The sequence below is a fragment of the Vitis riparia genome, chromosome 19 (assembly GCF_004353265.1).
Source record: "Vitis riparia cultivar Riparia Gloire de Montpellier isolate 1030 chromosome 19, EGFV_Vit.rip_1.0, whole genome shotgun sequence".
Taxonomy (NCBI): Eukaryota; Viridiplantae; Streptophyta; class Magnoliopsida; order Vitales; family Vitaceae; genus Vitis; species Vitis riparia.
This window is the reverse complement of record NC_048449.1, coordinates 8,208,267-8,233,514: the sequence shown is the minus strand read 5'-3', so window position 1 is coordinate 8,233,514 and position 25,248 is coordinate 8,208,267. Positions and strand designations below refer to the sequence as shown.

Here is a 25,248-nt window from a genome sequence, read left to right as displayed (position 1 = left end):
TTTCAAATTTAATTTCCAAAAGCCAATTTCTTTTAAATTTAATTTCCAAAATTCCCTTTCCTAAATTTAATTTTTAAAACTCCAATTTCTTTTAAATTTAATTTCCAAAATTCAAATTCTTAAATTTAATTTCCAAAATTCCAATTCTAAAATTTAATCTCCAAAATTCCATTTCCTAAATTTAATTTTTAAAACTCCAATTTCTATCAAATTTAATTTCCGAAGTTTCGATTTTCTTCAAATTTAATTTCCAAAATTCTGATTTCTTTCAAATTTAATTTCCAAAATTCCAACTCTTAAGTTTAATTTCCAAAATTCCAATTCTAAAATTTAATTTCCAAAATTACATTTCCTAAATTTAATTTTTAAAACTCCAATTTCTTTCAAATTTAATTTCTAGAATTCGATTTTCCTTCAAATTTAATTTCCAAAATTCAAATTCTTCAATTTAATTTCCGAAATTTCGTTTATTTCAAATTTAATTTCCAAAATTATGATTTCTTTCAAATTTAATTTCCAAAATTCCAACTCTTAAGTTTAATTTCCAAAATTCCATTTCTTAAATTTAATTTTCAAAATTCCAATTTCTTTTAAATTTAATATCCAAAATTCCAATTCTTAAATTTAATTTTCAAAACTCCAATTTTCAAGTAATCTTCGAGACTTCAATTTTTTAAATAAATTTCAAAAATCCAATTTTATCTCAAATAGTTTTAATTCCATTATGGTTTTCAAATAATCTTCTATCTCTCTTAATTTTAATAGGCAAGAATGCTTTTTTTTTTTTTCTCATAATTCTAAAACAATGGAATTTGTGAGACCAATTTATGCTAAAATAAATCGAGTTTTGGTGAGGGCCCAACATATGGATTTTCCTCATTGATTGGTTGATTGATTGCTATACATGATTTATTTATTTCACTCTAATATATGTGTGCGATTATTCTGTATTTATTTACCAACCTTTGTTTTCCAGGAAGCAAATCAGCTCATCGCTTAGGTACACTATTTGCCCCTCTTGTTCTTTCGGTTATTCTGTTTTAATTGATATTCATTCGGTATCCATTGATTTACTTATCAATCGCCACACTTGTCTCACCTTATTTAGTAGATACCTTATTATAGGGTTTAGAGGGGTGTTACGGCTCACCACTGTACCTTCCCAATATGTAATCTGACCTCCAAACCCGATTTTGGTTTTCTACATACTGTCTTTCCCTAAAGAGTCACACTTAGGGTTTTCTTTTATATTTTGTTTTCCCTTTAAAAATAAAACAAATATAAGTGGCAGCTTCAAGTCTTTTTCTAAAAATCAAATTTTCATCGAATAAATATATAAAAAGCGAGTTTCGCTATTGGAATGCATGAGCCGAAATGCGAGGGCCACAATGGGTTAGTTTTTCATAATTTAAAGTTAATTTATTTAATAATTAAAAAACCTGACTATTTAAAATAATAATAAAATATAACTTTTGAATTTAAAAACACAAATAAATATATAATTTTGGTATAAGACATTCCATCTTTGTACAATTTATATTTATATAAAAATTAATACTATTTTGTGTTTTAAAAAATAATGTTTATTTATGGTAGTGGTTGAATGGGATAAATGGGATATGTGGTGGTTCATGTATCATTTAAAATTTGACATTAATATTTTAAGTAACAATAAATATCATAGAAAGCAATTTTTTTTTTTTTTTTTGTTTTAAATTTGAATGTGAAGAAACGAATCAATGGAAAAAAATTTCTCAAAAGAAAGAGATTTCACAAATGAATCAATTGATTTCAGCAATAACATTTAAATCAATCATATTTATATCTAAAAAACAATTTAATTTAAAACAATGAATATCCATTTATTATTATTATTTAAATTTTTAAATATTATCTAAATCATTTAAATTGTTTATAGGTTTGTATTATCTAAATAAAATAATGATAAGACTAAAGCACATATGAAAATATTTAACACTAAAATTAAGATAAATTTTTTTGTTAACAAATTTCAACAATAATATTTAAATTTAAAAATATTAATTTAAAACAAAATAAATAATTGTTATTATTTAAATTTTTATAAATATTATATTAATGATAGGATTGAAGCACATATAAGTGAGGATGTCGCTTTAGGGAAAAAATTGATAAACATTTCCCTCTTATAAATGTGTCTTTTTTTTTTCTTTTTTTTTTTAATTTAGCTTACATAAAATATCGTCACACAAGAATTTAAAATTAATTGAATGTTAGGTTGATTTATTGATTACAAAGCTTAAACCATTAAACTCTTAGATTATGTTTAGTTCTTAAAAATATTTAAAAAAATAATTTTTTTTTTCATGTTTGATTTTATTATAAAATAAAACAAAAAAAGTTATATATTTTAAAATTATTTAATTTTATATAATACAATAAAATACATGAAATGGGTTTGAAGAAACATATAAAATGATTTTTAAATTTTAATTTTTTTTTAATTTTTTCTTTTCTTTTACTTTTTCTCTTGATTGTTTTCTTCAAATTGACTCCAGGACCGAGGGTTGCATTTTCTATCACAAAAGCTAAATTGTGACATTGAATTACATTTGGAGAATTGTTAATCAAACTTTTATAAACTTTATATGGAAATAATTATTTAAAAAAAGAATTTTGAATGCATAAAACAAAATAAATGTAAGTACTAAAATAACGATCATATTCTTACCTTGATCCATGATATCAATAACATTTTTTAAGTGAGATTAAGTTACCTTGTGAATTGTCTTGTCAAGATCTTCAACTCACTACTTTCATATGATGGATGAGTCGCTTATGTAGTGTATATTGTTAAAAAAAAAAAAAAAAAAAAACATAAGATGTGGTTTGGGACCTTAACTTATAGAAAATTGTACATCTCTTAGTCTTCTCATCAAAGACTATATAAGAGTTATACTCATTATTTACATCCATTATATATAAATGAAGGGGTAATGGTGGATTATTAATTTGAATGCATCTCTATAATTGCATAGGTTATACTTTTTTATTTTCATCCATTACTCATAAACATAATGTACAAAATAAGTTTCATAATGATAGAATTACAAAAGTTGTAACACCACAGTCATATAAATTAAATTTTCTAACTCCCCATTTATAATTTGAATCTTCCATACATTAGACTCTTAGATGCCGAATCAATTGATTCACCCACCTATCAATTGATACCCTTAAATAATATTTACATAAATATAATTATATATAACCACACGTTATAGGGAAAAAAACTAACAATAATAACTTTTCAAAACTTCATCATATTGAAAAGCAACCTAGTAAGTTAAAGAAACCAAGATGATCATATTTAGAAATTGTAATATAATACGACCAACATAAATTTATCTCATTTGAGTTGATTCAATCCAACGACTAAAAGCAATGCATAGGTATATAAAACCACATCCTTACTTCTATGGTACAATAGCCTAACTAAATTTGACTACATTTTGAGGGGTTTTTTTTTTTGGATCCAATGTCATAATATAAATAAAGAAATAATAAGAAATTATGCATGTGCTCATTCTAGAAATGTGATAGAAAAAGAGCACTGTTTCTCAACGACCCTCGACAAGGTACATTGGGGAGGGGGAGGGAGAGGGGGGGTAGGGGGTAGGGGGTGGGGGTCAACAAAAATGTTAGAGCCCCCATTGAATGCGGGGATGAGAAAAAAAATGGTTAGAAAGATATGGCTATGCTTGGTGTAGTTTCCGCTTTTGCTTTGTTTTTCAAAGTGCACCACATGTTGCCTGGAAAGTGAACAATGATTAGGTGAGTTCATGTGAAGCAGCTATGAATGAAAGTGACACCTCACATGAATCATCCATTGCTTTTGGATATCATCTTTACCCATTTGAGAAGTTAAATCATTTTAACCTTTCATTCCCCATCCAGCCAGACTGCATACCCTTTGCATTTTCTTCTTTTATCCATGTCTTTCCGCCATATAATGACACTTTTTTTTGCCATTTCTTATTAAGAGAAGCTTCGAAATTACAAAAAAAAAAAAAAAAAAGGGGGAAATAAAAACTTATCCTAGGCTTAGGCTTTTTGGATTTGATCAATGAAAAGTCCCTTTTCTAAGGTCAATAAGAATTTCTATATTTTTTTTGTCATCATTTTATTTTGATTTATACGATGACTTTTTTTGATGTTTAATAAAAAATTTATAATATCAATATTCCTTTTTAAAAAAAATGGAAAGTATCTCAAACATACCCTTACATGATCCTTTATATATATAAAAAAATAATGTTATATTATTGCTTATAATTTGTCTAATGACACACATGATGTGCATGATAATTAGGTAATAATGTATTATAGCGAAAATAGTTTTAGAAAAATGACTCGGCTTAGGAAAATGTCTCGTGATTTACAAGTAAACGAAAAATGACAGATCTTCGAAAAAGATACATTCTTTCAAAACCAATAAACATATCTCGTATATTAAAGTTACAATCTCTTTAATAATAATAAAAAAGTACATATCATTAAATGATTCGTTGTAACTCAGAAAACAAATTTCCATATAATGGAAGTTTTTTAATAGCAAAAAAATACAAATCATAAAGTGATTTGTCGTATCATATTTCCTTGTATAGAGTAAGTTTTTTATTAAGATGAAATTTGTCATAAAAACATAAAATCATACTTTAATCTCAACCAACCGATTATTTGGAGCAACATCATATATAGACATATAATATATATTGATAGTGAACTTTCACATAGATGTAAACTATTAACCTCAAATCATTGGGATTCATCAATAGATGGGATGGCTAAGATATGATTTCATGAAGAAATTAATTAATATAAGGGTGTCCCTTGGATGTGACCAAAAGCTGAGTAGCCGGCAGAGTTCCTTGAAACTTGTACAAAATGTACATTTGAGTCATTGACATTGAAAATAACTTATTTGTACGTAGGTCTACTCTTCAAGATACCCATGGGAACTTTCAATACTTTAGTATATTTTCTTTCTTGGATGGAAACAGAAAGATGTGTAAAGAAAAGATTTGTATTTCATGTGGCAAAAAGAATATAAATTTTAATAATTTCTATTTTGAAAAGGACCCACGTCACCCACCCTAATTTTAATTTTGCTATAAAAAAGTTTTGAATTTGGGAAGAAAAAATCTTCCATAAATTTGTGTTTTTAAAATTAAATTAGGGTTTTAAACTTTGAACCGTTTAGATTTTTATTGATGATGTTTTGAGGTCAATGGTTAAAAACCCTAGATTTATAGAGAAATGAGATGAGATCATGAGAGAGAATCAATGAAGAATCATGGGGAATGGAGGGATTTGAGGGGAAGGAAATGGTCAAAAACCCAAGAAAAGAGGTGGGTATTGTGATCAACACAAAGCCCACTTCTCATTATATCTTAATTACAAATTCAATCATTTACCCTTCAATCTCTCGCTACCATTTACTACTACAAATTCTATGTGTCATTTACCAAAAGTAGTTTTACCTTTTTTTTTTTTTTCTAATTTTCAATTTGAATTGTATTTTTTTAGAATTTATGGAAAGTTTTGATTTTTAAGAATTTAAATTTTCATTCGAATATATCAAAAAGATAATAAAATCCCGAATGATTAGCATGACCATGAATACAATTTGATAGAGAAATAAATGAGAATTTAAGATTAATTTGAATTTTTAAAATGATAGGGTGTTTTTATTTTTTAAATATGGAGATTTTAAGTGCATTTAAATTATAAAAAACAGAAAATGGGTATATGTATATATATCTTGTGGTTCCAAAATTATCTAAACTAAAAAAAATTAATAATATAGTTAAATATAATAAATATTGTATTCTTATTGTCTTGTTGACCATAATGCCCCTCACAAAAAGCAAATGAAATTGTATCCTCCAAAGCGAGAGGGAAAAAAAAGGGTTGGGGCCCAAAAGATGCAAGTGGGTTTTGTCTTATAATGATGATTAGTGCCCCAAGTGACCAATGAGGTGACTACATATGACCTTAATTATATAATCAAAGTTGCATTTCAACCATCTATCATCAATATTTTAAGTCCAAATGAAGTGTCCATTCCCACTTTGTACCCAAACCCATTTGAGATAATCTCAAGGCCAATCCAATGGTGCAAATCTTAGAACCTGGGTGGACAAACCTGCATTGGAGTTCCCAATTTTTTTTTTTTTTTTTTGAATTCTATACATGGGATTCCAATAGCTTCAAAGGGTAAAATAGTAATTTCATAAATGAAAATTGTTTATTAATATGGTGGGGATTACAACATGTGCACAACTGAAGTAATTGCTATGAAAAAAAAAAAGAAGAAGAAAAAGTTGAGTAAATCTTTATAAATTGAAATTATGCAAATTAATATTAACATGTTGGCTTTGAGCTCATGACAGTGTGCTCCCTTTAAAGCATACTTTCTGACACTCTGCTTTTTGAGATTAAGATGATGTCGTTTTTGCAGAGGGGTGGAGACATGAGAGGGAGATTAAATGGAGTCAAAGCATTAATCATGTTGTTTGAATCTTTGGATTAGTTTTCTCTTCAAAGTGTGTGGTGGTATGTTGGATTGCCTGGATCTGAGTTTTGTTTTGCTGTTTCTTGTGTTTTTTCCTGCCAAAAAAAAACTGGTTTTTCTTCCTGCTTGGTGAGTGGATGGGAATGATTGTTATGGGCTTCCTCTGAAGATTTGCTTGTGTATGGATATGGGTGTGAAAATGTTTTTTCTTTTTCATTTACTTTTTCTTTTTGAGTTTTAGTCAATTTCCCAGGAAAGCCAATACTTTTGGGATAGTCTTAAAAAATGGGTTTATTGACAAAAATTCAAACATGGAAGAAAAAAGGGTTTGTTGAGAAATTATTCAAGCTTCATGTTGTGGTTCCGAATAAAATTTCCAAAAGTGCAATTGTTATTCTTTATAAATGGGCCTTTTGTTTGTGGGTTCACCTTTTAAATCAGTGATATTTTCTGTTAATATGTTTGGATGGAATGATTTTTCCTTGTATCTCATTTATTTTGTAGTTATTTTATTCTAGATTTGGGAGAAGTTCATCTTTGGCTTAATTTTACAGCTTTTCTTCGGCTGTATTGACTTATCCTGTTAGACATATTTCCTTTTAAAAGAGGAGAATGTGAAAGAGATAATAGTATATACACATGATCTTCCTTTTCTGAATGTAAATTCAGATTTCATGGAATATATGGTATTTTTCCATTTTGCAAAAACCTAAATCTTTAGATATAGGTTCATTGCTTTCTGTTTCCTCGGTCTGCAGCCTTTTCCTTTTGACCCAAATCTCATTTCTTTCATAGATAAGGTTTGTCATGTGCGTGCGTGGTTTTTTTTTTTTTTTTTTTTCTTTTCTGGTGATTTATAAATTCATTTTTATGAGTACTCAATCATTTTTCTCATGTTCGTTTTTCTGTTGTGTTGTATTTGCAGTGACTTGATATATATTCTAGATGTGACATGGATTTTTCTGAGTCCACAGCAGTTGTTTTCAATAGAATTCAAAAACTAGAACCAGAGAATGTTTCAAAGATTATAGGGTATCTTCTTGTTAAGGGTTTTAGTAAGGGAGAAATGATTCGGTTGGCTTTTGGTCCCGATAAGGCGATTCGTATGATAATTGAAGGGGTCAAAATAGAGCTTGGTTTGATTCCAAACCCACCATCTCCAATCTCTCCTCACTTCCCTCCTCTCTCTCCTTCAACTGGTTCTTGGTTCCCTTCATCTTCTCCGTCTCCTGTGAACCGATATCTCCAACATGCTACAGAGCAACTACCAAAAGATTATAGTCTCCAAAGTCAGCCTTTGGGTTTAGAGGAACAGTTAGAACAGGTCAACCCAGCAATTTTAGGAGTTTCCGGTGATTACTATTACCCGGAGACGGCAGTGGAAAATTTGAGTGTGAGGACGGGTCCAAGATCTCTGATTGGTTCGGAATTTCCAGTTAAGGTTTGTCACTATTTCAACAAGGGGTTTTGTAAGCATGGAAATAATTGTCGATACTTGCATGCACAAGTCTTTCCTGAAGTTTTAAGCCCTATTGCAAATGATCTTGCTAATGATGATCATATTTTCTCACCTGGTTCAATTGAGAAGTTGGAATTGGAGTTAACAGAGCTCCTGAAATCAAGAAGAGGCAATCCTGTCTCCATTGCCTCTCTGCCTATGATGTATTATGAGAGATATGGTAAGGGTCTTCAGGCTGAAGGGTACCTCACTGAGAGCCAACGACATGGGAAAGCTGGTTATAGTTTGACAAAGCTTCTTGCTCGGTTGAGAACCATTCGACTAATTGACAGGTGCAATGATTGTTCATGGGGTTCCATATTCATGGATTTTTTGCAAGTAGTTATTAATTGATTAATATGTCAAATATTTTGCAGGCCTCATGGGCAGCATTCAGTAATTTTGGCAGAAGACGTGCCAAAATACATGGAAAGCCGGAGTGAGAGGAGTGACCCTGGTCCAATTGTAAGTGGTTCCCGGCAGATATATCTGACATTTCCAGCTGAGAGTACTTTTACTGAAGAAGATGTCTCTGACTACTTCAGGTGATTCAACCTCCAAACTTCACTGAATCTAGTTTTTCATTGCTTCTAGTTTTCTTATCTTGTGGGGTGGTGTTTGCAGCACCTTTGGACTGGTTGAGGATGTGAGGATTCCCTGCCAGCAGAAACGGATGTTTGGGTTTGTAACCTTTGACAGTTCTGATACCGTGAAGAGCATTTTGGCCAAGGGAAGTCCACATTATGTTTGTGGGGCTCGTGTTCTTGTGAAACCTTACAGAGAAAAGCCAAGGACTGGTGATAGGTAGTCCCCTTTTTTTTGTGGTAGATTTGATTGTTTAACGGCAATGGGTTTTCCCAATAATTGACATTTAAATCAAAACACATGCATTGTGGGAAATTTTTTTGCCCGTTATCGCATTAGAATTATTCTATGTAGTAAAAGTACTACTTGATATAATATTGGTAATAATTTATAATTTGTTCTATCAATTCATTTTTTGACACTTTTCAATCATTCAAATATGATTAATTCTGGGTGAATCGGGTTAGAACATTAGCCTTAGTACATTTTTAACTATCTGTACTTGCCAGCCATTGGAAATTTTTCTATGCTTTTTTACCACTTAGAACTTCTTGTGATGTTTAAGCTCCAGGATAATTATTACAATCTCTCTCACAAATATGTTGTTCTATTTTCATGCAGGAAGTATTCAGAGAAATTTGAGTCTTCAATGTATTATCCTTTGCAATATGCAGACATGGATTCTGAGCTTCACATGAGTAAGTACATCCCTTCACATGAGCTTCACAGAGTTTCTTCCATTGAAACTCAAAGCAAAATTAAATTGGATGATTTTTTCGAGGAATGCTTCTGTGAGTTTCTTTACAAACTTGGTCATATGCCATGTGGTCGTTGTTGATAAATTTTTAATTAATTATAAAAAATAAGGAGCATTTATGCATTGTATGTATGTTTTGAAAATGTTTCTTTGTGTTTATAGGCTTATAGCATTTGTGTACCTTCTAATATGTATCATCTCTTTCAGTGCCTAGAGGAATGGAGACCTCGAGATTGCTCAGAAAGCAAATTATGGAAGAGCAAGAGTTTGCACAGGATCTTGAATTTGAGACAAGGCGTCTCTCCAAGCTGGATCTTGAATTTGAGACAAGGCGTCTCTCCAAGCTGCAGCTAGCACGAAATCCTCTGGCCAATCAGCTCCACCATGGCTATTCCTTGGATGAACTAAAAGTCTTGGAAGGTCTGAAATTGCTTCTTTTTCTTTTTTTTCATTTTTAACTTTTGTCATAGCCATTATTCCATCATTCTGGAATTGTTCTCTCTCTTCTGACTTGACGCTTTTTCTTGGTCTTGTTCAAACCATAGCACATGCAAATCATTCCAAGTTCCCGACTGTTGTCCATTCCAATTATCCATTGGATGTTTCAAACAATGGCTCTACAAGTGATGATAAGCCATGGCGTGCAGTCAACAACCCCATCGATCATAAGAGGTATAAATGCATTTCTATTAGTGATTCTTCCTTGTTGAATCTATGGTTGGCAACATTTCCTCGCAGCCTTAAAGCATAAGGGTTTTGGTATCTTCTTTTCACTAGTAACAAGTTCCAAATTCCCATTACCTTTGATTATTGTCAATCACTGCATATTTGTGTTTTAGTAGCTACCATTCTGCTTGTTGCATTAATGCCCTTAATTGGGTGGTCTTCAAAGTTTTTTTATTTTTTATTTATTATTATTATTATTTACGAGCAAATATAATATGAGCTAAACAAATGTGTGATGGAATTTAATCATATTAGATTTTTTTATATAATCTCCATTATAATTGTTTTTATTTAATAAATTATCAAATACCAACCACATAAAATTATGCAATGTGATTTAAAGCATCTAATTAGAAGGAGTTTGTTGGTTTGTTTCATTTGCATGCAGCATTGTCGTTACGTAAAAAAATATTTTCAAAATGAGACTTGATAAAATGAATTAGTAAACAATATTGAAATATCATATAAGGGCCTCATTTAGAATCTTGGCCTTTGACTTACTGAAAATCGCTTTCTTCGGTTTTTTTTTTGCTTTTCTGCATTATTGATGCTGCACCCATGTTGCTAATCTGATAAAAAACAATCTAACCTCTTTGGCTTGTGTTCATGATTATACTTATGAGTCATGTAACAAAGCATTATTTGTTTTGTCTACTAACAGTTCAGGTCTTGAACTCCCGGATAGCCCATTTGCATTTCCGATAGGAAGCAGCATTTCTACAATATAGCAAGCAGCATTTCTACAGTCACATAGGTTCAGCAACACACAGATGAATGATAGGAGTATAAAACAGATAGGTTTCAAAGGCAGCATCATCGGTTTGATACAGAACAGCTTCTTCCTACACTTTCTCCCCTTACAATTCATGGATAAATGGATCAAAGTTCCCTGCAAGTATATACCAACAGAAGAAGAAACACTGCAAACATCTCCTCGTTGTTATCCAGGTAATGAATGAGGCATAGCTAGTAAAGAAGAAAATGATACACAAAATCTGCATGTAAGAAAGTTGTTTCGGTTTTTTTAATGTTAATCACAGAAGAAATGAGGTCTGGATCTATAGGAGAGGGTGTAATATAGTTTTCTACTAAAAGAAAGAAACTAGAGTATATGCGGGGTCTTTAGAGGTAAATACATGTCTATAATTTATGTAACACCGAACCATAAAAGGCTTCAAGCAAAGTTAGCAGCATCCCATACCAATTTATGAGAATCTCCAAATTTTGCTGGGGCTCCTCACATGATGGAGTTGGGTTTGCATTGCCTCATCTAATCAGTTGTGGGCAAATGAGGCTTTTCTGCATTTGCACCTGTGTTCTCATTTGCTCGAGCCCAGAAATGATCATTCAAGACACAGGAACATTTCACCTCCAACCCATGATCCATCCCATTAACAATGCCAATATTAAGCCAGGATGGATCATACAAATGATAACTCATATATGGACTCATGAGGTGCCATGTCAGATGTTGTAAAAGGTTTGACACCCTCCTTGGATATTGCAAGATCATTTATATCTGATTTTTTTTAATTTTTATTTTTATTTGTTTTTATTTTTTACTTGTAACCCACCAAATTTTCAATAAAGTAGGCAATAATTGGGTTGGGAACAAGGAAAAGGAAGCTTCTGTTTTTCAAATATTGGCCCTCACCCCACTAGCATTTCACCTGGACCACATTAGATATTGTAATGTTTGTTTCTAAACCGGAGGTCCATGGTTGAAGTTAGACTTCCTATCATTCAGACCAAACAACCCACTTCATTATCAGTGGCTTCGAATAAACACATAAGCAGACGGGTGCACACTAGGCCTACTTTATTCTTGCGGATAAGATAAAAGATTTGCTGGATCTTCAAAATTTCAATGATTGAAACAGTAATATTATATGATCCACAAGTTAAATAAGCATAATAAGCTAACCTATTGAAAAATGGAGAAGTTGTAGTTGTTGAGGAATTATAGTCGTATAAAGACAACCTGCATTGTTATGCTTTGTCTCATTCATTGGATCCCTCTCTAATTATCTCAATCATCTTTGGACAGATGCTTGCTCTGAAAGTGACACCATTTATTGATGGGTCCCTCCAATACTAATCTCTGGCCCAAGGCATACCCTATTGTAAACCCGATCACACCATCTGAAAGTGACTTGACAACCACATTGGATAATCTTTAAACTGAAGAAAGTACCAAAAAATAAAGATGGGAAAACAAAGGAATGATGGTTGCACATACCAATGTGAATGAGGCTTGAAGAAAGAAATATGTTTGGACTAGGTCAAGAACTCTGAAACAAATTGAATACCCATGACTTGCCCAATGAAGAAGAGAATATGTTATAATTAAATCATCGCATGCATACAAGGGTTTTTTTTTTTTTTTTCTAGCATATAACTTCAATCCTTGTTGCTAGTCACTATTCTATAATATGCAAGTGTTTCTAGGACTGCAAAAGAAATATTTTCCAAGAAGTCACCTTTCAGGCATCCAACTCAACTTTGTGACTGGTGAATTCTAGGGGGCTTCACCAATGAGAGAACAAAAACAGCTGGAGGTGTACACAACTCAGTGGGGGGATTTTCTCTGTTGCTAAAATTAAGTTATAGTTACATGATTATATATCAATATACATTATAATACTTTTCCATAGTGTGCTTTGTCTTCCACCCATATGGTGTCGAGTATAAGTTGGAGCCACTCACCTTGAACAAAAAGAAACACATTTCTAAAAAGTGAAATAAAAATTTTTAAGGAGTGAATTGCTGAATCATTTCGTTCAATTCATTGGATGAACATCAATCACTGGTTCAGAGGAGATTACACCATGGCTAGCAGCCAGAAGACAAAAGCAGAGTAAAACAGGAAATGGAAGAGCTTAGAACATAACTTTGAATGCATGACGGGGGAAATAAAATCAACAGTACTCTGCAAAGTTCAAAATCCACTTGGTGGCAATTCTTGATGCAGTAAGATGACAAAATCCGCTAAGATGTGAAAAGGAGAAGAGTGGTACAAAAAATGTCTCAAGGACAGAAAGGGAGAAAAAAAAAAGAAAAAGACCGGAGTTCCCTTCTGCTGTGAAAGACAGTAAGTACAAATTGCAACCTCAACGCTGTTCCCACGAGGATCTGCTGCTGTTAGGATGAAAACCTGCAACGAATTCAAGTAAATGTCAGAAAGAAATTTAAGTCAGCATTATTCAACACAAAATATCCAAAAACAGACATTCTCATGGGAAACAATTTGAATTGGAGGTTAACCTATTTCTATTATGAATAAAATTTTAACTGTTAATATTATTTAAGGACTATTCAACCCCATGAATGCATGGGTACAGGGTATTGTAATCATTTATCAACTAGGAGTTTCCTGTGAGTAAGGGATTTCATGCACTAGAGAATCCAAATCGGAGGCTCAACCATAAGTGGATTCACTCATTTTCTTGTTCAATAATACAGAACTGACCTTAAAATAGAGGATTGGGCACTGGTGTCATTTGATATTGTCAATCAACGGAAGTTAACAAAGCCCTTCTACACGCCTTAGATTGCGTATGTAATTGTTATATTGACTTGACAGAGCTTATATATGACAGTGGCATGGTTTCTGCACATATAGTGGCACTGAAAACAACATCAAAAACTCACTTTGATACACTAAAATAAGAAGCATGTGCAGTGATTCATGGGTTTAAGAAGAACAAAATCAGCAAATCACTAAATCACTCACCAGGGCTCATAGTCATTGGAAATCTGAGCTTCACTCAGAAATCTTCCAAGAAGTATCCCAAAAATAACTATATCAGTTGTTGAAGTTTCAGGAAGATCACTCGCTCTTCCAATGATCATGCTAGTAAACTTATGACAAAGTTGAAATAGATCTGTTATCTTCGCTTCTCATACTTCTTTGCAAAATCTTTGAGTAGTAATCTCTGTCGAAAGGCCAAATAACTATCAAGACTAGTCCCAGCCCACTGCTGACAAAAGCATTCATCAGTTGGAACAAATGAACTCAGAGGAAATGGCCCCTTTGGGGCTTTCTTTAGGGAAACCAAGAACCTATGGCGAGGACGAATTCTCTGGTCCAAAGACAAGCTTAAATACATAGGATATTTGGTCAAGGAATGAACCTCATTTCGAAGTTCATTGACCAAGTACATGTACTTAGGCTTTAGATTATCCTCCAGTGATAGAGATAGTACCTGCAAGTATGGTCAAGACAATCAGAAAGTTTAAGACGATAAAACTCATTTAAGGAAAAAGAAAGCAATCAAACAAAAAACATCATAGTCACATTGTAGAAGAGAGATGGAAGGAATACAAGGTAAAAAATTATTTTCTTTAATCCTTTTCTACATAGAAACTCACATATATATATACAAAAAATTCTAGCACCTAAATCGAACTTTCCTAACTCAATTACAACAAATCCCTTTGATCACGGGATTGCTTAATTCTTTTTACAAAATCAGAACTTCCTTAATTTCATTCTACTACACTCCCCCTCAAGCTAGTGAATAGATGTTTTCCATTCGCAGTTTAGATACACATGCTTGGTTTGTATTGCTTAAACCTTTTATAAGTATATCTACAAGTTGGTGGTCAGTAGATACACAAGGAGTGCAGATCAATCCACTATCTAGTTTCTCCTTGATAAAATGTCTGTCAATTTCTATGTGTTTAGTTCGATCATGTTGCAATGGATTATGTGCAATACTGATTGCAGATTTATTGTCACAGTAAAGTCTCATTGACCCATCCCATTTAATACTCAAATCCTCCAAAATAACCTTCAGCCACAGTAGTTCACAAAATCCTTAGACAATGACTCGAAATTTTGCTTTTGCACTGGACCTTGCCACCAAACTTTGTTTCTTGCTTTTCCATGTCACCAAATTCCCACCAAGAAAGGTGCAATACCCAATAGTTAATCTTCTATCAACCACAAATCTGGCATAATTTACATCTGTGTATGCTTCAAGTACTAGTCTCAAGCTTTGTTAAGATAGCATACCCTTTCTTGGAGACTCCATAAGATACAGTAGTACTCGATTAGCAGCTTGTAAATGAACCTCTTTTGGACTGCGCATGAAATGACTAATCACACTCACAACATATACTATATTCAGTCTTATGTGAGAGAGAGAAATGAGTCTTCCTACTAGGCGTTGATACATCTCTCTATCTACTATAGTATCTTCCTCAACCTTTCCAAGGTTATGATTAGCATCTATTGGTGTGCTTGCTGGTTTACATGTTAAGTTCCTTGTTTCCTTGAAAAGGTCCGTTACATGTTTCTACTCAAAAATAAAAATTCTTTGCTTAGAATGTGCAACCTCAATTCCTAATAAATATTTCAACCTTCCTAACTCTTTAATCTCAAATTTCTTAGTCAAGCATTATCTCAAAGTCTACCTCTCTGTTCATCATTTTTTGTCATGATGATGATGTCTACATATATCAAAAGAGTTGTAACTCCCCCTGAATTTGAATGTCTGATGAACAACGTATGATCTCCCTAACTTTACATGTATCCCATGTTTTTCATCACTTTTGCAAACCTTTCAAACCACACCCTTGGAAATTGTTTCAGCCCATATAGAGCTTTCTTCGGTTTACACACCTTTTTAATAGTTGGGCCATTACCAAATCTAGGAGGGACTTTCATATAAATTTCTTCTTCCAAATTTCCATTCAAAAATGCATGTTTGACATCAAACTATTGTAGATCCCAGTTATAATTTGCTGCCAATAATAACAAAATTTTGATTGTGTTCATCTTGGCAACCGAAGCAAATGTCTCTAAAGAGTTCACACCATATTTTTTTAGTGTATCATTTAGCCACCAGTCTTGCCTTGTACCTCTCTAATGTCCCATCCACTCTATACTTGACAGTATAGACCCGCTTACATCCCACTAGTTTTTTTCCTGTAGGCAAATCTCCCATTTCCCAAGTTTTATTCTTCTCTAGGGCCTCCATTTCTGCATTCATGGCTTGCCTCCAATTTTAATTAAACAAAAGCCTTGAATAGAGTGGTAAGAATATGAATATTGCTCAAACTTATGAGAAAACTCTTATGGGATGGAGACAACTTTTCAAATGACACAACATGGGAAAGTGGATACAAAGGGCGTTTAATGCATTCCCTCATTCCCTTTCTAATGGCAATAGAGAGATTTTGATCCATAGATTTTTTAGATTGAAGTTCAAATTCAGTTTGTAAGGAAGGATGAGAAATTGTTACCTTATTTCTAGAAGCCAGTTCAGATTCTTGGACTTGTATAAGTTTAGGAACTGCAACTTTCTTTCTTGAATACACTTTACCAATCATTCGATCTTCAGGAGCAGACTCAAGCAGCAACGACTTGGGTTCAGGGAAGTAGGTTATGGATACTAGATCAGACATTGGACTAAAGACTGTAGGAGGGTTAATGAGAGAGATCAATAAGATAAGAATCATGATCTTTGTCTTCTTTGATGGAATTCTCCCCCTAAAGACAAGGAGTAGGAAAGTAGGACTCATTCTCGTTGAAAGTAACATTTGTTGAGAGAAAAAAATAAAATAAAATAAAATAAATTGGATGGTGGATTACAACACTTATACCCCTTTTGAGTTGAGGAATATCCTACAAAAACATATTTGACTACTCTTGGGTCCAATTTTCCCTTGTTTGGACTATGAACATGCACAAAGCGCACACACCCAAATATCTTAGGAATGAGATGGTTTGTGGTTTTCATATTAGGATAAAACGATGAAAGTATATCTATGGGACTTTTGAAACCTAAGACTTTAGAGGGTAATCAATTTATGAGATGTGTGAGATTAGGATAGCTTCCCCTTAATAAGATCTAGGCACATTATTTTTAAAACAAAAAAAACTCATGTTGTATCAAGGTGGCCATTTTTCCTCTTAGCAACTCCATTTTGTTGTGGGGTGTTGACACATAATGACTCAGATTATTCCCTCATGTTGAAGGTATGGAGTTAGGACTTGATTGAAATAATCTCTGACATTGTTAGACCAAAACCTCTTGATAATGACAACAAATTGGTTTTTTATCATGTTATGAAAGCTTAGAAGAACAAAATCCACATCAGATTTGTGTTTAAGTAAGAAAATCCAACAGACCCTCATACAATCATTTATAAAGGACACAAACCAACATGCCCTAGATATATTAGGAATAGGGGAACGACCCTAAATATTACTATGAATTAGATGAAAGGGCTCTAAACTTCTTTTATTATTATTGGTGAGGAAGGTTGAACGCTTGTGTTTGGCAGGTTCACATACATTACAATGAAAACTTTCAACATCTAATTTCTCAAATAAAGATGTAAACACAATCTTAAGAGTTCTAAATGATGGATGTCCAAGTCTACAATGTTGAAGCCAAATTTTTTTATTTATTGATAAGGTGGTGCTAAAAAAGAAAAGATACGGATGACTCGTTTGATGTCTCAAGGTAGTATAGTCTATTCCATTCTGTTCCTTAGCAACTCCAATCATCTTCCCCAAGTCCTCCTAAAATACAGTGACTAGGGTAAAAAGTCACATTGCAACCTAAATCTTGTGTAAGTTTTTGTAAAGAGACAAGATTAGTGGACAACTTGGGAACACGAATCACATTTCTACATGTGAGTGTAAGACTAATTTGGAGATCTCCTACACTTGCAACAGTGGTTTGGTTAATAAACCATCTACTATAGTTATTTTCCTACTACTTGGACAAAGGGTTATAGTTGTTAAATTGGTGTGATGAATGAGTCATGTGATCTGTAATACCTGAATTTAAAACCCAAGAATTGACAAAGATTCTATCCAAGATTTTTAATCCAATGGAAATAGGAAACTTACCTAAAAGGACCTACTTGAAGATTTCCTACTTAAGGTTTCTCAAGAGTTCCTAACAAAGCTCTCAATTTTTCAATCTCCTACTGATTGAATCTACCTTGTTTTAGAGATTTTTCTTCAATTGGCTGGACAAAAGACAAGTTTTCTTGCCCATTATCCCTTTGGTGCCCTCCATTGTAACCCCACTCTTTGCTAAATTTGGTTGACTTACCATGAAGTTTCTAGCGTTTCTCTCATGTATGTCTAAGCTTCTAGTAGTAAGTGCACCACAAGTTATCCCTGTTATCACAATTTAAAGCTCCTAACCAATTAGTCTTTTTGTTATCAACAGTGCTAGCCTTTTTATCACTCCCTTTGTTAGCAACCATAGCCGAGCCTATTCTGAGGTTCAAGCATGACACTTCGCTTGCTTTCTTCTGCTCAGATAATAAAGATAGTGTAATTCAAAATTGGAAGCTCTTTGCTTAGAATTTGGATTATAACTTGGTCAAACTCAGCATTTGGACCAACTAAGAAATCATATGCTTAATATTTTTCGATATAATTCTTCAAGATTGTTGCATCCTCGAGACATTTTGTCTCAATGTATTGACAGTGATCAAGTTCTTGTCATAGATTTTACAACATATTGACATACTTTGTGATTGTCTTGTTTCCCTATTTTGTTGCTCCAGTCTTGACTTTAATTTTATACACTTGTGTTGCATCTAGTGCCTTCAAGTATGTCTGGTGAACTGCATCCTAAATGTCTTCAGCAATTGTCAAGAACATACAAGTGTCACTAATTTCAAGCGTCATTGAGTTCCACAACCATGCCATAATCATTGAGTCTTGCTCATCCCATGCATCAAACTAAGGGTCTCCTCTCCTTGGTTCCATTCCCAAGAGATGACTTAAATTTCTTTTTCCCTTCAGAAAGGTATGAACAAACTGAGACCATTTTAAATAATTCTAACCATTAAGCCTGAATATTGCTTGAATATTCTACAATTCTCGTGTTGTGATTGGTAATCACTCCTTTAGATTCAGCAATGACAGTGGTAGTTTCTAATATCTCAGACAATTTTTCTCTTTTTTCCTTTCTTTGCTTTTTTAGAAATAAAAACAAACTTCAACTAATCCAACAGGGCCCTGAAGTTAACAACCGGGTAAACTTCCAGTGGCCCTGAGGGGACTTGAACTAGAAATAAAAACAAACTTTTAAAAATATAAAAACAAACCTAAGGGTTTAAATAACACATTGAGTCATGTTATAACTTTAGTGGGCAATGGTCTCCGGTTTCTTTTGCAATGGGTTCACAATCTCCTATTGTATTGGAGGTGCAAAGACGACAATGGTCTCCGGCTGCTTTTGCAATGGGTTCACAATCTACTTATAGTGGTGACAATCACAAGGATGGAGGAGAAGATGGTTGAAGCAATCTCAATGAAGATGGTGTGACGGCAACGCGAGGCAAAGATGATTACGATGTGAGGATGAGACGTCTGGCCAGGCTAAGACAAGGTCAACGACAAGGCAAAGAGCAATGAAGCAATCTCTAATTTATAATGTGACGATGATAGATGTTGCTACATCATTGGTGCGAAGAGGAGGGCGCAATCTCTGTTTTGCAATGAGTTAACAACGTGATGACCACAACGTGACGACAATGATTGCTTTGGTGTTGCGTTCACAATCTGATTGGCTATAATGGTCCGACTTAGAAAAGAGGAAATTTTAAGACCAACGATGAAGGTCGATTTTGGTCTTCAACTTGACAATGAAAGCCAAAAAAAACTTATCTTCCCAGATTTACGAGCCTAAAGCTCTAATAGCATGTAGAAGAGAGATGGAAGGAATACAAGGTAAAAAATTCTTTTCCTTAATCCTTTTTCTTATAGAGAATATATATATATATACACACATAAAATCCTAGCACCTAAATTAGGAACTTTCCTAACTCAATTACAACAAATTCCTTTGACCACGGGATTGCCTAATTCTCTTCACAAAATCACAACTTCCCTAATTCCCTTCTTCCACACACATGATAAAATTTCTTTAAAAGATTTATCATTTTTTCTTAAGGCAAACCATTTCAAACAAAATATTTATTATAACACAAATTTATAAGTACTAAGTGAAAATTTCCATACATTATCATATTTTCAAAACCTAAAAGGGGATCATGAATACTCTCGAAAAATAAAACATAAAGATGAGGGAGACTATACTGCTTTCTGCAACAAATAAGTGCTAGAAATCCCAAATATGTAAACCCAAGAGTGAATTTATTAATTTCTATGAAATCTGAAAAGAGAACTGACCTGTGTAAGATTTGTTAAAACTTTCAAGATGTCAGAATTACGCATTCCAATACTTCTCAGGAAATTTATCCTAGGCAGAAATCCATCCTCAATGCTGTAATGAAGAAGCTGGGGATGTTTAGTAACCATTTTCACTATACTATCTCTGGGAGCTCCCAATTCTCTTGAGAGAAAACTATAGCGGGTGTTCCATGAATTGTCAATCCTCTGAACCAGTATTTGAGGGCTTAACTGCACAACTTTCCCTAAATCATTTTTCTTAATACCAACCTCTTCGATCAAGTACCTCACTGTGGGTTTCAATGAATTCTCCACACTATAAGAAAACAAAGATGGAGCAGCAGCAATTACATGCCCTATTCTAGAATCTGGAATACCCAAACCCACCAAAAAAGCAACATGGGACTTCAGATTGTTCTCCACTGTATACTCTAGAATTTGTGGCTGCCTCAAAATAATTCTTTTGATGTCTCTGTGTTTGACACCAACACTTGACAAGTACTCCAACCTTTCCTGTGCAGAACATGCATTAATCTGAAGGGAAGGCATGTGCCTCTCATACATTTGGATAAAATGTGATTCCTTAAGTCCAAAAGTGCTCAGGTAATCAAGAAGTGGAAACCATTTCTCATCTAAATCTATTTCTTCTGATAACCGACAGTATTTGTTCTCTGTAGATTTCCTGGGCTTCAGCTGCAAAAAAAAGAAAACCCGTAATATTTCCTTCATGCCATTCACTACATCCATAATAAATACCACATCTCATTATGTTACCAAATAATTACCTTTCCTATCCCATGCATTTCTGATGAATCATAATCTTCTGATTTGTTGAAAGTATGATAAGAACTCCCAATGGTGTTTTTCCCATTTTTGACATCCAATTCTCCTTTGGAAATATTAAAACTTCCTTCAGATTTTAATGATCTAATGCTCTGGTCTTCTTCTAGTCGTCTCCGGCTACCTTCATGAACAAAATTATCATTAGCCATGTTCCCTCCTGAAACTTTTTGAAATGCTCTAAAGCTCATACCTTGTCTTGTATCATTCCCCTTCTGTGACTTAAATTTTTTCCGATCAGCATCAAACTCTTCTGTCTCAGAATCTTCATCCTGGAGATACATTCTAAAGTGAAGCAGCAAATACTTTTGACAAGAAAAAGCAAACTCATACAGCATAATCAATAATGTAAAGATAAACAATTCCCAACATACCAGCAGCACACCAAGTCAACAGATGACCAGGAAAAGGCATACATAGAGCACAAGGAAAAACAGTTCATATATGTAGATCAAAGAGAACATGATTAACAACGAACTGATGTTGTTCGCAGAAGAAAAACATGAAAACCACTTCAAGCGTATAAAAACCCTCATCTGGCTTTAAGTATCAGCATACTGTTTAATGACAAAAAGTAAGCCACTCTTCTGGACTTCAATAAACCTAAAATTGAACCTCACCAATCTTCATTTCTAGATGATAGCTGAAACTTCCAAATGATAGATAATGGATTCTCATCCTTAAGATGAGTGATAGGCCAACCCTTTCCATTGTAGTTTTTGAATTTCTTTGAATTCTTTTTGCAGTTGTGAATCAGGGTAAAGATTCAAAATACCTCAGTTCAGAAGAAAAACCATATATGTGCATGAACAACAAACTTACAGTTCAGAGCTAAAGTGAAATAATCCAATAAGTTTCTCAAAAATACGTTTCAGAGTCTCTTTGACAATGATTTTAAGAAGTGTTTTTAGCCTATAAAATGTTTTTGAGAAAAATTACAAGTGCGTTTGGTAGTGATTTTAGAAAATGTTTCTAGCCTTTCTAAGGCTTGAATGATACAAATTTCTAATTGTTAAAAATATTAGAAACACTTCCTAAAATCATTGTCAAACAGGCTATAAGTGTTTGGCAAAATTAAGTAAACAGTTCTAAAAATCTGAAAACACACTTAGAGTGCGTTTGGTAGTGATTTTAAGAAGTGTTTCTAACTTTTATAACACTTTTCATCATTCAAAGTATTAAAAATACTAAAAACATTTCTTAAAATCACTGTCAAACGGACTCATATGGTATTGAAAAATCACTTATAGAGGCACTCTCGGTTAGCAGCCTCTCTCCTCCACGGGATTCCTAATGTTTCATTCAACTTCAATTATTTCTAGAAAAGCATTGAACGGATTAGCATTTTCTAAGTTCTTTTCTCGGTTACAAAAGCAAGAATTCCATCGCTTTAGATCTCAAAAAGCAAACAAAACGCCAGACCACCCAGAAAAGCACCAAATTCCATCTCAAATTACCAAAAGAAAAGCAAATTTCACTTTAAAAAAGATAAAAATGAATAAATAAATCACACAACATACAAACCACAAGCTCGATTCTAAATGCATTGCCAGTTGAGTATTCTCGAAGACCTTTTTCCCGATTCCAAAAGCAAACTTTCATTACTTTATCGCTTAAAAATAAATAAATTTGTTTGCAAGATCCCGAAGCACTCAAACAATGCAGGATGTTCCAGTTAAAACTACCAAAACAAAAGGAAATTTCACATTCAAAATTAACAAGAACACATCCTGCAGGCTCAGAAATACTTCTCTTGATTTCAAAAGCAAAAGATTTCCACTACTTGAGCTCTTCGAAAGCAAGAAAACCGGTTCGAAGAACCCAACCAGCCAAAAACAAGCAAAAAATTCCCCCTCAAATTCCCAAACCGAAACCAAACTTCATCAACAAAAACCTCAAAACAAGCCAAAAGAAGAAGAGGGAGAAAAAAAAAAACATAGAGCTCACATCGAAGAACCAATCTCCATCCTCATCCCCCGCATTGTCATCAGTATCGTAAGGCGAGAGCACTTGTCCATAGCGTGACCTGCGATTGGACTTGAGAATTCTAGGATTAGAGTGCGTAGACAGCACAGTGAACCCACTGGTTCTGCAACTGCTTCTTCGTTTATCGATTTTTGCACTGATGGAATTGAGATTCGAGAGTGAATCAGGGTTTGATGAAGCAGAAGAAGAGTGAGAGTGAGGAATGAGGTTGAACGTGTAGAGATAGAAAGCAGCCATGTTGGAGAGAGAATGAAAGAGAGGAACCCTATCTGCTCAAAAATATCTCCTGTTTTCCCTTCTTCCCATCTCCTCGCTTTCAAAATATTTTTATATATAACATTCCATAAAATAAATAAATAAATGATAGATTTCTTTTTGTAACAAAAAAAAAAAAAAAAATATATATATATATATATATATATATATATATATATATATATATATATATATATATATATATATATATATACTCATTATTTATTATTATTTTATTTATTTTTGTAAGGATATACAGTGGGGCTTAGAATTTGCACTTCAAGGTGAGGGAATGCCTCAAATGCATTCCCAAGGCTACATAAATGGATATTTAAACACTAATAAGGGATGATGGGTCCCACTTTGCCTTAAAAAAAATGTCAAAGTTTTTATGAAGAACATACACATTTTTATTAAGGATGTACATAGGCCTTGAAATTGATCATAAAGGTGGAGGAATGGCTCAAATGAATCCTCGAGGTTGCACAAAAAAATATTTAGACCCTAACAAGGCCTAATGGGTTTGTGGTCCATGTTTTAAAAAATGTACATATTTTTGTGATAAATGTATGTATTTTTTAAAATTGGTTTTCAAGGAGAGGAAAGGGCTTAAATGCATTCATGAGGTTACACAAATGAATATTTAGACCTAATAAAGCGTCATGGGCTTCCCATTAGCTTTAGGTAAAATATACACATCTTTTGTAAAAAAATGTACGCAATTTTCTTAAAAATGTACGTATTTTTCTTAAGGATACACATAAGTTTAGAATTCATACTTTGAGGTCGATGAAAGCCTCAAATGCATTCTCAATGTTACTCAGATGAATATTTAGATATTAATAAGGCCTAATGGGGTCCAAATCCACCATGGAAAATATATGTATTTTTATGAAATGTGGTCATGATGTTACATAAATGAATATTTAAAGCATAACAAGGCCTAATGGGATCATGGTTTGCCTCAAAGAAATGTATGCATTTTTGTGAAGAATGTACATATTTTTCTTAAGGATGTATGTGGGCATTGAAATCGATTTTTGAGGTGGGAGTAAGGCCTCAAATGCATTCCTAAGGTTACACAAATGAATATTTAAACCCTAATAAGGCCTAAAGGTCTCAGTCCGCCTTAAAAAATGTAAATATTTTTGTGAAGAATGTATATATATTTTCTTTAAAATGTATGCATTTTTTTTAAGGATATGCATAAGCTTAGAATTTGTATTTCGAGGTAAGAGAAGGCCTCAGATGCATTCTTGAGGTTACATAAATGAGTATTTGGACCCTAACAAGGCCTAATGGGGTCACAATCCACATTTACAAAAAAAAAAAATGTACGTATATTTGTTAAGAATGTACGTAAGCATAAAAAATTGGCTTTTGAGAAGGGGCAAGAGCTCAAATGCCTTCCTCATGTTTCATACATGAATATTTAAACCCTAATAAGGTCACATGGGGTTTTAGATTACCTTTAAAAAATGTATGTATTTTTCTTAAAGATGTATGTGGTCTTAGAACTTAGCCCTTTAGGAGGAGGAAAGACTCCAATTCAATCCCTAGGTTCCATAAATGAATATTTAGACCCAACTAAAGTATAATATGGTACCAATTCATCTAAATATTCATTTGTGGAACTCAGAGAATGCATTTGAGCCCTATCCCCACCTAAATTGTCAATTTCTAAGCTCGTGTACATACTTAAGAAAAACACGTACATTTTGAAAAAAAAAAAAAAAACACTTGAATTTTTTAAAAGGCAAACTAGGACCCCATCAGGCTTTATTAGAGTCTAAATATTCATTTGTCAAATTTAAGGAATGCATTTTGAGCTCTTCCCCTACCTTAATAGTCGATTTCTAAGTCCACATGTTTTC

The 25,248-nt window shown here is 33.1% G+C and overlaps 2 protein-coding genes across 6 annotated transcripts; one reads left to right on the top strand and one right to left on the bottom strand.

Annotated features, from left to right (window-relative positions):
- Positions 1 to 6,410: 6,410 nt before the first annotated feature.
- Positions 6,411 to 11,426, top strand: LOC117909216 (zinc finger CCCH domain-containing protein 18-like). Of its 3 annotated transcripts, XM_034823161.1 has the most exons (9): positions 6,411 to 6,597; positions 7,482 to 8,347; positions 8,432 to 8,599; positions 8,679 to 8,858; positions 9,261 to 9,337; positions 9,604 to 9,691; positions 9,728 to 9,816; positions 9,942 to 10,068; positions 10,784 to 11,426. In XM_034823161.1, the coding sequence occupies exons 2-9, from the start codon at positions 7,509 to 7,511 to the stop codon at positions 10,848 to 10,850; spliced, it is 1,635 nt and encodes a 544-aa protein (XP_034679052.1). In that variant the 5' UTR covers positions 6,411 to 6,597; positions 7,482 to 7,508; the 3' UTR covers positions 10,851 to 11,426. The 3 variants fall into 3 exon arrangements, with proteins under 3 accessions (XP_034679052.1, XP_034679050.1, XP_034679051.1); XM_034823159.1 differs by having other exon boundaries at positions 9,604 to 9,816; XM_034823160.1 differs by lacking the exon at positions 6,411 to 6,597 and adding an exon at positions 6,728 to 7,356 and having other exon boundaries at positions 9,604 to 9,816.
- A 1,444-nt stretch (positions 11,427 to 12,870) lies between these two features.
- On the bottom strand, positions 12,871 to 23,413 carry LOC117909245 (transcription termination factor MTERF9, chloroplastic). 3 transcript variants are annotated; one of them, XM_034823197.1, is made up of 7 exons: positions 23,081 to 23,413; positions 21,327 to 21,405; positions 21,079 to 21,257; positions 20,294 to 20,986; positions 13,856 to 14,327; positions 13,592 to 13,749; positions 12,871 to 13,276 (listed from the first exon to the last, which is right to left on the bottom strand). In XM_034823197.1, the coding sequence occupies exons 1-5, from the start codon at positions 23,354 to 23,356 to the stop codon at positions 14,010 to 14,012; spliced, it is 1,545 nt and encodes a 514-aa protein (XP_034679088.1). In that variant the 5' UTR covers positions 23,357 to 23,413; the 3' UTR covers positions 12,871 to 13,276; positions 13,592 to 13,749; positions 13,856 to 14,009. The 3 variants fall into 3 exon arrangements, with proteins under 3 accessions (XP_034679088.1, XP_034679089.1, XP_034679090.1); XM_034823198.1 differs by having other exon boundaries at positions 13,592 to 13,732; XM_034823199.1 differs by lacking the exon at positions 13,592 to 13,749.
- Positions 23,414 to 25,248: the final 1,835 nt, after the last annotated feature.